A 15,005-nucleotide genomic window follows, 5' to 3' on the forward strand; every position below is an offset into this window, starting at 1 on the left:
CTATTGACTCCATCAAATGAAACAATTTCGTTAAATATGCCAAAAATGCAATCTGTAAAAGAGCATTATAGTCAGATATGGGTTATAATATAAGAACAGCGTTATAGCGAATCAGCGTAAAGCGAACTGCATTATAACTGGGGCCAGCTGTACGTCCATTTGTAGTTCACTGCTACACTGAACTCTAGGGTATTTTTCATTTAAAAAACAGACAACTGACTGCATAAATGTACCATTACATGTTTTAATTACATTATTATAGGTGCCTTAAACTGATTGCTATTATAGATGCTCATGTAACTGTGGAAATCACTTTCAGTAAAAAGCTGCATTTTAAATTATAATTACTTTATCAAATATGGTTGGAATTCATTGAAATTTACAGAAACAGATTTCCTCTTTTTGACTGAGGAGTACAGTGCTTGATTCTTCAATTTTTGAATTGGTTTTCACAAAGAAAAATTTCACCCAATCTGAATTTTAAGTTGTTTGCCTATTTATTAATGATGTGGTATAAATAATTTGAAGGTTAAGATGGGAATCTTGTGTTCATTGGAATACACACCTCCCTCCCACTGTCAGAAAAAGATCCACAGTTCAATTTCCAACATAAACCAGAGTCTAGGCCTTTTTTACTACTCAGCAATGATGTCAAGTTTGTCTTAAGAGCTGTAAAAAAAAAAAAAAAAATTATGTACTTGTGGACTAAATGTTAAAAGTACTTTTGGTATCTTTAAATTTTTATTGCCAGTCAGATCATTGATAAGTGGTAAAAATTGTTACATTGTTGAATTCACAGGTGTAATGGATGTTGAGGTATTTTAGTCTTCTAACAAAATTATTTTATGCAGAGACTTGGTGAATTCCCCCCCCCCCATGCTGTTGTAGGATCTGTACTGCTTGTCATGTTTTGAAAGATCTGGTTCAATTCCCATAAAAGACAAGAACTTCCAGATACCATGAATTTGTTAGTCTCAAGTAGAGGTGTTTAATTCTGTTTGTATGGTTTTTCCTCAGATTGGTTGCTCGATTTAGGCAGACAGTTATATTAGTTTGTGAACATATTCAATTCAGATCACTCTGGTTTGTCTTTCTGATTATTGAGATAAGAATTGAGTGGTATAGTTGTGAGAATCTTCACTTAGCATTATATTAAAACATTTTAGAGCAAGAATTCTTTTATTTGAATAAATACAAATAACTTGACAAATTTACATCAGAAGCCTAGAGACTTGGGATTTTAAGTCCTCTAACTTTAATTTAGCTTTCTCGATGTTGAAACCCCTGGCTGTTGGCCATCATGTTATTTTATTGAAATGCATTAAAGATTTATTAGTTAAATTGCATGTTATGAGCATATTAATAGATATAGGAGAAAAATAGTCATAATGTAGTTTGAGAAGAATAAAACAAAGATCAAAGAAGTAATGGGGGCCAAATCATTGTGCTGTGCTGCAGTCTTAAATAATTGGAAGAGATTGTCCTTTTCATATATGCTATATATATATATATATATATATATATATATATCTTGAATTTTTATTCAAAAGAAGAAAAAAGTCCTATGTGTGTTTAGGCAGACAGTTATTTATTAAAAATACGGTATAGTGAGCAGTATTTTCTTGGATACTCTGCAATGACTTCTGAAGAGTAATTAAAAACAACTTAATCATGTAGGTTTATTAAGCATCAGAAGCTGTTCTAAAACCTCCACTAGTTTTTTGAATTACATAAACAAAGAAAAAAGTAAAGTACAGAAGGAAAAGGTTTGTACAGCAGGAAATAATTAAATGCTTGATTTCTGCCTTAATGTAAAAAGTGATCATAAATATTTATTAGAATTTGATTTTATTAACAAAATCCTTTGTTATCCCTCTTAGATCAAAACTCGCTTCAAAAGTGGGAGTCTTCTTACAAGGTCTAGATTGGCTGGTGAACATGAATTTGACAGAGATTTTGCCCATGTATTAATGACACAAATGGCAAGTTTATTTTTCATCATTATAGTAGTAATTTAATTGGTATGTGTGAAAGGTATCATGTACAGTGAAACACATTGTATGTTGTGCATGATCCTGTCTATTTTCTGTTTCTTTTATTACTCTTTGTAGTTCCTTAACTGAAGTGCCATCTCAAAAAATTTAATAAAAATTTTATTTTCTTCCATTGATCAATTACTGATTTCTTAAATTTTATTGATACTGTTATGAACGCAAGAAAAATGGTACAGTGAGCAGTATTTTCACAAGCACTACATTTTCTTGGATACTCTTCAATGACTTCTGAAGGGTAATTAAAAACAGAACTTAATCATGTAGGTTTAGTAAGCATCAGAAGCTGTAATAAAAACCTAGTTTTTTGAATTACATAAACAAAGAAAAAAGTAAAGTACAGAAGGAATAGTTCCTGAAGTGACATTTTAGTGACCCTCCTTTCTAGAAAATCCACTGTTGTTAAAATATGCTGTTTTCTCATTCATTCTTCCCCCCCCCCAAAAAGTTCTTTCGACAAACCTTTTTGATCTTACTAGCAAAGTGTTCAAATTAAAATGAATGAAACTTCTAAAACCTGTTGGTTTCCCCCATGTCAGCGAACAGTAATAATTAACATATTCGTTGCCGCCTATAATTACCATCCTTCCAGTGCGCGTGCACACACACACACACACACCCCCTAAGTTTGAACCTTGTCTAAACAAGTGGAACTTTGTTTTTCATACCATTGTTGGTAGTCAGTATTTGTCAAGGGTTGTGGGATGAAAAACTTTTTCCATCTAGCAATCTGGGTTTTTTATTTGATATATAAAAGCCCATTTGATGCATGTATACCTCATGTGGCAATAGGTATATTAATATTTAGTCATGATGATGATGAAGAAGAATAAACATTCTTTAACATTTGTATGACATAAATAAAATTTGCTTGATTTTTAAAGGCTATGATTTCATTTATTTGGCTAAATAAACCATTGTTTAAGCATGAACTAATGTTTCGTTGACTTTTATTTAACATTGTCTATGGGAAATAAATTCCAGCTTTAAGCTTGTGCGGAACGAATTAACTCAAAGTCGGGAACTACCTGTAGGCACCTCCATAGCCAGGTGGGCAGGAGCAGCAGTGCGTAGCACACCCTTCTTGATGAGACCGGGGTTTGAGCCTGTGACCACCAAATACGGTGGATGAGGAAAGGTCAGGGGATGACCACTGCATATCCCCGGAGCAATATGGCCTTAGTTGCTAATGCTCCTAAAAACCAAATAACAACTACCTGTATACATATTATGGGTAAATACAAAAACATATGTAGAAATTGTGAAGTGAAATTTTAAGAATTATTTTCATTTTCAAACTCTGCATAAAATTGACTCCAAACAGCTGATATATTAGTAGTGGTAAAGTCCTTTTGGCCACTGGAATTTGTTGGCAGGGAAAATGACCTTTACTAAATTGTTAACAAAGGCGGGCAGTTTAGTTTATATTTTTGTACTTCAACTCTTTTGGCAGTGCAAGTTAGTGGCCTTACCATGCACGTATTTGCTTTTAAAATTAATTGTTATTGATATTAAGTTTTATTAATCTTTATATTAATTAAATCTCTACTCCTTTTTGAAATGAGTATCTCTGTACCATATCATTTGTGTTGCCCTGTGGGGGGGGGGGGGAGAGAGAGAGAGAGAGAGAGAGAGAGAGAGAGAGAGAGAGAGAGAGAGAGAGAGAGAGAGAGAGAGAGAGAGAGAGAGAGAGAGAGAGAGAGAGAGAGAGAAGAGAAGAGTCAAACCCTAGAACAAAATTTGCTTGTGGTTCATGGAAAACTTTTCCCGCATTCATTGTGGCTATATTTGTTACTCCTGCATTTCTAATTACTTACTGTATAAAGCTGTTTAATGTTTTAATGATTAAATTAGGCATGCATGTACTGTATTAAAGGTATCATCAGAGCTACAGAAATTTTGTTCACAATTTCCACTTTCATTCAATCTCCAAGAGTACAAGTGGCTGGCAGTGTAGTTCAGGTATGTGAAAGCTGAAAACTAAGCTGCCTTGGCTCCTTTCTCAAGATTTCCAGATAAATTGACATTATTCCATGTGTTTCTTAAAAATGTTTCTAAATTTCATTAAAATTTAGATTATTAAGTGTTTCTTCTATGAATGGGGTTTTTAAATCTTTTTTTTTTTTTTTTTATTACGTTTATTTCAAGGCAGTTGAAGATATTCCATTATTAGCAGAAAATTGTCTCATAGCTGCCAAAACATTGGGAAAGTGTTTCGTGCCAGTCACATGGGAGGCAGGCAGTGGCATCGCCAGGATTTTTTTGTCATCGGGGCACATTCACAAAAAAGACCCCATTTGCCTAATGCTAAAAAGTGCCACAATACCAGATTTTAGCATTGGGGTACAGTGTACCTGTAGACCCTATCCTGGCTACACCACTGGAGACAGGGTTCTAATAGCCTTTTACATTTATTTCTAAAAGAAGTATTAAAAAATACCCTATTTTTTTTCTTGCTATTTTATTATTATTTTTTAATGGAATATTACTGGAGCAGTTTTTTAGGGGTGAATTGCTTTGGTAACTTCAGTGCCAAGTTTTTCATTTCCAAATATTGGCCAGTGCCCTAAGGGATAAAAGAATAAATAAAAATAAAATGCAGTAAAATTTTTCGAAAAAAATAGACTGCTACACAACCAATGCATTCTCTCTTTATCAGTACTTGAATTTTGTCATTTCATGGTTGGATTTATTATCCAAAAACTGAAAGTCCAGTAACTGTCAGTTTCCAAGTCCTGAGGTTGTCCTATTTATATGTTACACCTGTACTTTGTAAGGTGTATTCTGCTTGAAGAATGAGTTGAGACAGCAGACTAACAGTACTTGTGGTATTATAGGTTATTTTTAATATTAATTTTTCCATGGTTATCTTTTTCTGTAATAACTGTTCACCCATATTAATGGCAACATAATTTCCATTCACCCTAGTCTCCTACAGAGGTTCATTTGTGTCTTGCTTGAAATTTTGGTTGCTATTAATATAGCAAGGTTTAACTTGTCCACTTCACAAACAATCAAAAAGTTCAGTGAATGTTGCAAAAATAATTTTATTCAATGATTTGTTAATCATTTGTTAATCAGCTTACATTTGTTAATCTTCTTCAATATTAACAGTGCACCTATACACATCTGTCATGTTTGACAGGTTTTCTTGAATTTATTCAGATTGTTTTCCTTTCATGTTCTGTTTTTTATTTCAGAAATATCTAAAAGTTTCATGGTGTCAAGTTAGTGAATAAGGTGGGTATGACATGATGGGAAATGTCAGTCAAAAGTTACCAAATAATAGTGTGTGTGTGTGTGTGTGTGTGGTTCCATAACAAATGAGAAAAATAAGTATTTGCCTAAAGCAGCTGAACTTTTTTTTACCATATCTTGTATATTTTACTGTATTATTATTTTAGGTGAAATATTTTGTAATGATGTACAGTCTAATATTTAGCCAAAATAAACATTTAAACATTTGCATGTTTTTCCTTTATAAGGAAAGGTATAGTGATGAGTATGACGGTGACAACATAGGAAAGTTGAAAGCACAGGTAAATGAAGTAAAAGAAGTGATGACCCACAACATCGAAAAGGTTATAGAAAGAGGAGATAAGCTGGAATCGATTTTAGATAAAACAAATGAACTAGAAGCATCAGTAAGTTGTTTTGCATTTAAGTAAAGGATGTATTTTGGTTGGAGAGGAAAAGTTTCATTTCCACCGAATTAGTCACTTTTATAAATTTTCACTAAGAATACTTAATTAAATGTATATAAATTGATACTTGTATTTGTGAATTTTTAGCTTCTAATTTTCCTTTGATAATTATGTTACCTAGGTCTGCTGGCAAGAAAGAAAGCATTCTTTTATTCTAACATATCATCCTTTTTCTTTCTTTTTTTCCTTCACTGTAATGAGAAGCTTTTGATTTAAACTCTAGCATTATTCATGTGTAATTAACAGAGTCCATCCTATATTTCTCTTTCAGCCATTATAAAATTATTTAGTTACCCCTTGTACTCTTGACTTCAGATCCAGATTCTAAAACCAGTTCTGTTCAGTAGGTGTTTCTTCCAGAAGGTATTTACTTTTCTATATATATATTTTTTTTTTAGTTTCTTTCCATTTCAGTTCCATTATACATTCTGGCAATTCCAGTTTTTCCATTCAGCATTGCATTCGGTGGTAATGAAAATGTGATGTATCCAGCAGTTGCCAGTGCCTTGTGGCTGTTAGTCTGTTTTTTCCTTCCATTGGTTTTGCTTTTTAATTCTATAATTTGTTAATAAAATGGAATATAATGCAATGAAGTAAGGCTTATGCAGCATCTCTCTAGTTTTATATTTTATCCAATTCTAAATATTTACCTAATCCTGCTATAAACCTATATGAGCTCTCTGACTCTACAGGGCCAGGGAGTAACATATTCCAGTAGCTGTTTGCTCTTTTACGGTCCAATCTAATCATCTTCCATAATTTGCATATGTATCCTATTGTGTGTGTGTAATCCTAGAAAGAGAAGATATGTCCATCACAAGTTCACTCAACTCAACTCAATTTTTTAAATACTTCAATCAGATCCATGTGTAAATGCCTAATTTCTAAACTTTTTAGCTTACAGAACAGTAATCCCTTCCTGTAAAAGTATCTCTTTGCATTCACAACTCAACCTTCCAAGCAAATCATTATCCTTATTGAAATGAAACTTGCAGACCTGTGTACCATATTTAAGATATGAACTGGACATTGAATTGCGCAGTGGGATAATTCTCTTATAGCAAAATATATTACTGATGGTAGGCTGTGCCCTGCCCCAGCTACCTTACAATGCTATTGAAAAAACTTCAGTGTTCAATTGTATTAACTTGGATTATCATAACCCAAATATAGAACCTTGTATTTACTAGTATTAAAGCATAATTGTCAATATTTGTACAATGAATTGTGTAATATCCTATAATCTGTATAATATCCTTCTTAAAATGAGGCCTCATTTTAAGAAGGATATGGAGCTGTTGGAACAAGTACAGAGAAGGGCAACAATGTTAGTGAATGGAACAAAGGGTTGCTATTATGAAGAAAGGCTTAAGTTTTGCAAATTCCAGTCTGGAGATTAGGCACCTGTGAGGTGATCTGATTGAGGTGTATAAAGCCTTGAATGGTTTGAGCATGCTCAGTGCTGATGGGATTCTTCCTCTTGCTCAGAATAATTGCCTGAGAGGGCATAGATTCAAATTGAGGAAAGACAGTTGTAGGATAGATGTGCGGAAGTTTGCCTTTAGCCAGCGTGTGGTTGATTGCTGGAACAAACTTCGATCTGTCATTGTAGAAGTTGATAGCTTAAATTAGATTCCAGACAGAACTAGACAAACATTTGGAGCGAGTGGATGGGTGAAATTAGATTTTTTTTTTTTTTTTTTTTTTGGCTGATGCTATATAAGCTTGCTTTCTTGCATCATGTGCCTTTGCTAATGCTAAAAAAATCATCTAATTCTGACTCGTCGTCTGATTCATTACTAAAGAAATTTTGTGGCTTCTCTGTTCTCGATGTCCCTGGACGATTTCATCATGTTTTCGGGCACCTTTTTCTTTCAAAAGAGGTTCATCTAAATCATTACTGTCACTTCTATTCATCAAACATTCATCTTTAGCTCATACTCCGTAAAAAGAGGAGTGGTTCATTTCAAAACTTTTTAGAAATAGATATCTATAAATACGATAAACGAAGATTCGAAATATCTAAAGAGTTTACCTCAATCTGTAGATTATAGTGATAAATAAAAATGTTCTCCACACGTGCACATATTTGAAATGAAGTCAATATGGAGGCAATAACTATTGTCAGTCTCGCAGAGTATGAACAAATTGGAAAACAATGCTGGTGGCAGTACCAGGAAGTAATTTGAGCGTGCACATTGGCGACTCACTGGCACTTATTCCCATTCATCGACAATACTTAGTGCCACGTGGCGAGATGAACAACTGGTGGGTCGCTATCAAATTTTCACAAAAAGCAAATGACAACCCGTTTTTCTTGCACATACTATGTTATTTTTCACTTAAATGAACCGAATTATAAAAACGCAGTTGTCATTTGGGAAATAGAAGTTGAGTCTATCTGTTTCTTAGGCTTCATGTTAAAAAAAAAAGATGCACTAGCGGAACGTTAAGTAATTATATATGAAGTTTTTTCATGTATGCAGATCTTCCCTTGGAATACTAGTGAAAATGTTCCTAGGCATTACATTGATTGCATGCTAATTTTTTTAAGAAATTAAATTTTGTTCTGTTTGCAGCAGAGCTGTATGCAGAAATTTAAAAATGTAGAGGTTTTGGTTAAAAATGGATGGTAATAAATTCCCCTCTCCTTTAATGGGGAGGGTAATTTATTAATATCCTATTATATTAAAAAAAATTCTCTCTTCAAGTTCTCTGCCCTGTTCCCATCTAATCCATCATTCCAAATCTCCTTCCAACAGCTCTTCCCCTCAGTGACTTTCCTCAACATGCTTTCTCTTCTTAAAACATGTCCTATAAAGCTCTTTTGCCTTATTTCTTTTACTAATGTTCTCTCTTCTATTTTCCCCAATACTTCCTCATTACTCACTCTGTTTACCCTTTCCATTCTCCTCCACACCTACATCTAGAAAGCTTCTAGCCATCTGAAAAAAAAAATTGAGCAAAAATGATGAATATTGACTAATACTAGTAAGTGGTATAATTGTCCATGATTAAAATTGGCTACACTGACCTATGCAAAGTAGATATCTTATAGCGAGCACTTTCTTCTGACCCAGTGATGTCCACTCTAGGGGTTTCACTGTAACTGCACTTCTTCCCAGACATGACAGCAGGGATTGTGCAACAAAGGCTTAACTCAAGACTTGAGAGAGACCCCCCCCCTGCAAATCTTATGTAACAAAATTCACTTGAACAGGATATATACAAGTATCTTTTCCATAAGGAGACCCTAAGAGTTCAGGGGAACTGCTAATTCAGATTGGGAGGAGGACATGGAAGTCTCTGTTAAGACTCGGATTAAGGATATTGACCAAATTTACACTTGCACCTACCTCAAGTATTTTGTGGGATACTTTAATTCTATATATCAGGAAAGACCCAATGAATTAGACAACAATCTCCAGCAGTTGTATGCCACAGAGAATGACTTTGATAAATAACTGTAAGAGATGTATTAGGATAATAAATAAATAAAAATTAGGATAATAATTTGACAAAAAAAAAAAAACTTTACCTTTCTATATAGTAATGATTAGTAGTGTTGTTAATTAAATCAGTTAACTTGAGCTTATGATCAGATATTGTAGGAATAACTGAAGCATGGTGCATGCAATACTGTGATAGGGATGATCAACTTCATTTCACTGAGTGCATTGTGTGTTCTGGAGAAACAGGAAGGCAAAAAGAGGTGGTGGAAAGTATGCTACTGGTCAAAGGTTGCTTGAAAGCAACAAGACTATTCCCAGAGCCTGATCAAGTCCATGCAGATGTTTAGGCCATGTGCTATGAAATGACTAGTAGTAATGGAAGGATGAGTGTGGGTTTGTTATAGACCAAGCAATTCCAAAGATCTTATTCAATATAAATTTCTTCTGGAAAGTGAGAACAACTGTATTATTATGAGTGGTTTTAATTTCCTTCTTATAGATTGTAAATTGTGTGAACATAAAGTATACATAGCAGGAGTAGTTTCTTGGATGAACTAGCATGTTTATTCAAACATGCTAGAGAAAGCACAAGGAAGTCAAATATCTTATCCTTGATCTAGTTCTCACCAAGGATCCAAGTACTTTCAAAAAAACAATACTTCAAGATGCAGTATCCAGGAATGATCGTAATTGTATAAAATGGCTAGTGTCAAAAGAAATTTTGGTCATCAAAGAAAGAAGTCAGTTTTAATTGAAGGAAGTGGACTATGGTGGACTTGGATATTTCTTGAGCTGTATTAATTAGTGGTATTACTATTTGCAACTTGATACTAATGCATTGTATTACATTACTGGAGGTACAAAACACAAGTCTCAGTTGAGAAGTAATGGAAAAGAAAGATACAAAATGGATGAGAGAGCCAAAATACATTGAGCAAAAGGAAAAAAGCATGGGACAGTTGCAAGCTGTTGTGCAACACTGCTTCATACATTAACGATGTGCAAGTAAGTAATAATACTACTGATGGGATAAGACTTGTAAAAGCTGAATATGAAAAATCATTGGCAAAGAAAGTTAAGAACAGGGAAAAATACTTCTACTCATGTGATTGCAAAGAAGAGAGTAAATTCAATCAACCTAGCATGGGGTCTAAGTGGTAGGATAATCAGTAATCCAGCCAAAATGGCAGCCAATTGGAACAAGTATTATGCAACTATCTTTACTGTTGAAACCACATTAGTTCCAAAGTGAAATAGGGAGCTGTGTTGAACTATTATAAAATAAGTGACAATGAAATCAGAAGCACATATCTGAAAAACTAATGAGGCTAAGGGAGTGTAAAGTTCCATGGCAGATTGGGTATACCTCCAGTTATACTGAAAAAGATGTAAGTGCATCTGGTCATTAGTAATGTTAACGAGATCATCATTAGATTTGGGGATTATTCCCTCAAACAAGAGAAGTGCCAATGCCTCCCCAGTCCATAAGAGAGGAGTTAAAGATCTGATGAGCAATTATAGACCAGTGAGTTTGACTTTTGTTTTTGGTAAGATTATGGAATCTGTGGTTAAAGATTCAATACATTAACCATAGATTCCATATATACAAGGGGTGATCATTTAATTTGTGGACTGGTGCGAGATCTTATCTTAACTGTCATCAGCTGGATCTTGTGTAGATGTCTCCTTCTCGAAATACTCTCCCTTGAACTTTATACATGTTCGCCTCCGTCGTACCTATGCATTAAATGCTTCTTGCAAGCCATTTTTCAAAAGACTGCAAAGTGTTTCCATTGTGGCTCTGCAAGCATCGTTGTGTTGGACGCAGAATACTTGCCTTTCAGGGCTTTCTTCAGACGTGGAAACAGGAAGTAATCGCATGGGGGTGCTAAGTGCAGTGAATAAGTGGGGAAGTGGCAAAACCTCAACACCTATGGCAGTGATCACTGCCTGCACAATATTAGCTGTATTGGTTCTGGCATTTTCTTGATGGAGAAACCACTTCACACTGGATATTTTGGTCACACCAGAATGTGGCCATCCTGCCAAGACACTCCATATGCTTCATTCATCTCTTTAACTATTTTCAATGCATTTAAGCCCCATCTGACAATAATGAATCGCATATTGCTGTTCAATCTGTATGTATGACATGATACTTGCTTAAATGATCATCAGTGACATGCAGCTAAAAAAAACTCTTCACACAAGCTCAACACTAGCTCACTAGCTCAACAAGTCCTGGCATACGCACAGTCTGCTCAGTAGTGGTTAGGAAGAATGTCTCTAGCGGCAGTTATGGAAAGTTCGCACAGTAAAATCTTGCACCAGTCTGCAAATTAAATGATTACTCCTCGTATCTTGACAAGAATGGTATACTAAATGTGTCTCAGCATAGTTTCATGAAGGGATGATCTTTACAAAATTTTGGTCAGAATCCTGAAAAAAATTGGTAAATTATTATGATCAGGTTATGAAACAGTCAGATATAAGAAACAGCTGACATTACAGTGTTCTCCCTAGGACCTCATGTCTGGGCAATTCGGCCTATCGTGTCTGGGCAGAATTGCCCAGACACGATAGGAGGGAGTATATGATGAGAGCCTTGTCGATCAGTTCGGCCCTGGAAAGATTGTGCAAGGCTCAAGGGGTAGAATTTTTTTCAGCCTGGACTGTACTTGTTAACAGGAGAGATTGCTTCTACAGGGATGGGATACACTTAAATAGAAAGGGTGCAAGAATATTTGCTGATGCTATCGAGGCAGTGTTAGGTGGGTCGGAAAACTGCTAGCTTGAGGGGAGACAAAGACCAATAGATTGACAGTAGCCACTGGCAGAGGTGAAAGAGATTCTTGCACTGCTTCTATTAGAATGAGCAGAAGCCTGAAAAACAAGATGCATGGTATTTCAGAGACTGCTGGGAGCCATTGCGGTACAAGTAAACACATGGGTTGTGTTAGGGTAGCTAAGAATAGAAACAGGTGCAGGTATACTTGCGTGTACACCAATGCTAGGAGTTTAGTAAATAAATTTGATGAATTTGAGGTATTGCTCAAAACATCGAAGGCAGATATTGTTGGGATATCAGAGACGTGGTGTCACACAGATATAAGGGATGCAGAACTGCAATTTGGGGAGTACAACGTCTACAGAAAGGATAGGAAGGGGGGAGGGGTTATGCTATTAGTGAAGAAACACATAAAAACCAAGGAAGTGAAGCCAGTCGACATCGCTGGACAGTGCAGTGTGGAGTCAGTTTGTTGTGACATAAACATTGGGAGATCAAAATTGAGAGTAGGAGTGTGCTATAGGCCTAATGACTCTGATGAGTATAATAAGGAACTGTACAGGGAAATAGAGTGGGCCAGTAAATCAGAGTGTCTTATAATGGGAGATTTTAATTTCCCAGATATTGACTGGAATTTGGGGGCTGGTTACTCACACACTAGCAGGGCTTTTGTGGATTTATTGGATGATTGTTTTGTACATCAGCATGTTCGGGAGGCAACTAGAGGGAGTAATACTCTTGATTTGATTATCAGCAGTGATTCTTCATGCATTAAGAATCTGCAGATAAATGAACCACTAGGTGGCAGTGATCACAGTGTGCTGAAGTGGGATTTACTCAAAGAGGTAACTACCATTAGGGGTAAAGGGAAGGGTTATTGCTTCTGTAAAGGCAACTACGATGGACTGAGACAGTATTTAAATTCTATACAGTGGGACCAACTGATGATGTTACCAACAGCAAATTCAAAATGGGAAGCATTCAAAGAACGTATCTTGGAAGCTACTAGGCTTTACATACCAACTAAGAAATATTGTTCAAGGTTTAGGCCAAAATGGATGTCAGATGACCTAATGAGGCATATGGCAGAGAAGAAAAATGCATGGGATACTTACAAATTAACACATGACACAGAAGCCTATGATAGATACAAGTTGATATGCAACCAAGTTACAAAAGAGGTTAGGCAGGCGAAGGCAGATTACGAGAAATCCTTGGCAAGGGATGCAAAGAAAAACAGCAAAGAGTTCTTTACTTATGTAAACTCTAGAAGGAAGGGGATGAATCAGATTGGTCCACTTGATATTGATGGGTCATCTGTTGATGATCCTGCTCAGGTAGCTAACAAACTAAATGAATATTTTGCATCGACATTCACACATGAGGAGTTATTCAGCGAGGGGAATGCCAGAGGTGTATTCAACTCTAGCAGTAAGCTACAGAATCTTGAAATAACTGGGAGTAAAGTGGAGGAGAAACTGTCGAAGATAAACCCAAGAAAGGCACCCGAGGTGGATGGGATCTATCCAGTTATATTAAAGGAGGCAGCAAAGGAAGTAAGCAAACCCTTAGCCATAATTATGAGAGCTTCCTTGGACTCAGGGGAGGTACCCATAGACTGGAAATGTGCAAATGTGACCCCAATTCACAAAGGAGGATCAAAGGCTGACACAAGTAATTATAGACCTGTGAGCTTAACTTCTGTTCCAGGAAAATTAATGGAGGCACTGGTTAAAGAAGCACTGCAGGATCATTTAGACAAGACTTCAGTTATAGCTCAGACACAGCATGGTTTTGTTAAGGGGAAGTCTTGCCTGACCAACTTGATTGGATACTATGATGCAGTCACAAAAGAACTGGATGCAGGGAATAACTTTGATATTATATACTTGGATCTTAGAAAGGCATTTGATACTGTTGCACATGGAAGACTGCTACACAAATTGGAGCAGTGTGACATTGGAGGCAAATTGCTGCTATGGATAAAGGGGTGGTTGAGGGGGAGAAGACAGAGAGTGGTAATCAATGGACACTGCTCATCGTGGACTGATGTTATTAGTGGAGTCCCTCAGGGCTCAGTGTTGGGTCCATTATTGTTTTCTGTATTTATAAATGATATTGATGATGGTATATCGGGCTTAATGTCCAAGTTTGCAGACGATACAAAGGTTGGCAGGGTTGTCAAGGATACTACTGACACTATGCTGCTGCAACAGGATCTGGAAAGGTTGAGCAGATGGGCTGAGAGGTGGCAAATGAAGTTTAACATTGACAAATGTAAAGTACTACACATGGGAAACAGCAACCCCAGAGCAACGTATCAACTCTGTGGTACAACACTGACAGTGGTAGAGAATGAAAGGGACTTGGGGGTGGTTGTGCAGGCAGATATGAAGTTCTCTGAGCAGTGCAGACTGGCTGCAAGAGTAGCTCATGGAGTATTGTCAATGATATACAGGAATTTTTCCAGCAGGGATAAGGAGGTGATTATTCTATTGTATAAGGCGATGGTCAGGCCACACCTAGAGTACTGTATACAGGTCTGGAGGCCTCATTTCAAGAAGGATGTAGAGCTGCTGGAACGAGTACAGAGAAGGGCAAAAGATTAGTGAATGGAACAAAGGGGTGCTCTTACGAAGAAAGGCTTAAGTTTTGCAAATTACAGTGTCTGGAGACTAGGCACCAGCGAGGTGATCTGATAGAGGTGTATAAAGCCTTGAATGGTTTAAGCATGCTCAATGCTGATGGGATTCTTCCTCTAGCTCAGAAAAATCACCTGAGAGGGCATAAATTCAAATTGAGGAAAGACAGATGTAGGATAGATGTGCGGAAATTTGCCTTTAGCCAGCGGGTGGTTGGTTGGTGGAACAGACTTCCATCCCTTGTGGTGGAGGTTGATAGCCTAAATAAGTTTAAGGCTCAGCTGGACAGGTATTTTGAACGAACAGAGGGGTGAAATGGAAGTGGTTTTTTTTTTTTGGCTGATGCTGCATAAGCTTGCTTTCTTGCA

The 15,005-nt window shown here is 36.2% G+C and overlaps 1 protein-coding gene across 2 annotated transcripts in view; it reads left to right on the plus strand.

Moving 5' to 3' along the window:
• The window catches only part of LOC150081694 (vesicle-associated membrane protein 7-like), an 81,388-nt gene that overhangs the window by 38,853 nt on the left and 27,530 nt on the right, over nt 1-15,005 (plus strand). For both annotated transcript variants that reach the window (XM_090379559.1, XM_090379558.1), the window contains exons 4-5: nt 1,881-1,982; nt 5,537-5,695. In XM_090379559.1, the coding sequence (XP_090235685.1) occupies nt 1,881-1,982; nt 5,537-5,695 (261 nt within the window). The remainder of the gene's footprint in view (nt 1-1,880; nt 1,983-5,536; nt 5,696-15,005) is intronic.

Source organism: Mastigoproctus giganteus, chromosome 8, assembly GCF_048544385.1.
Source record: "Mastigoproctus giganteus isolate SK-2022 chromosome 8, ASM4854438v1, whole genome shotgun sequence".
Taxonomy (NCBI): Eukaryota; Metazoa; Arthropoda; class Arachnida; order Uropygi; family Thelyphonidae; genus Mastigoproctus; species Mastigoproctus giganteus.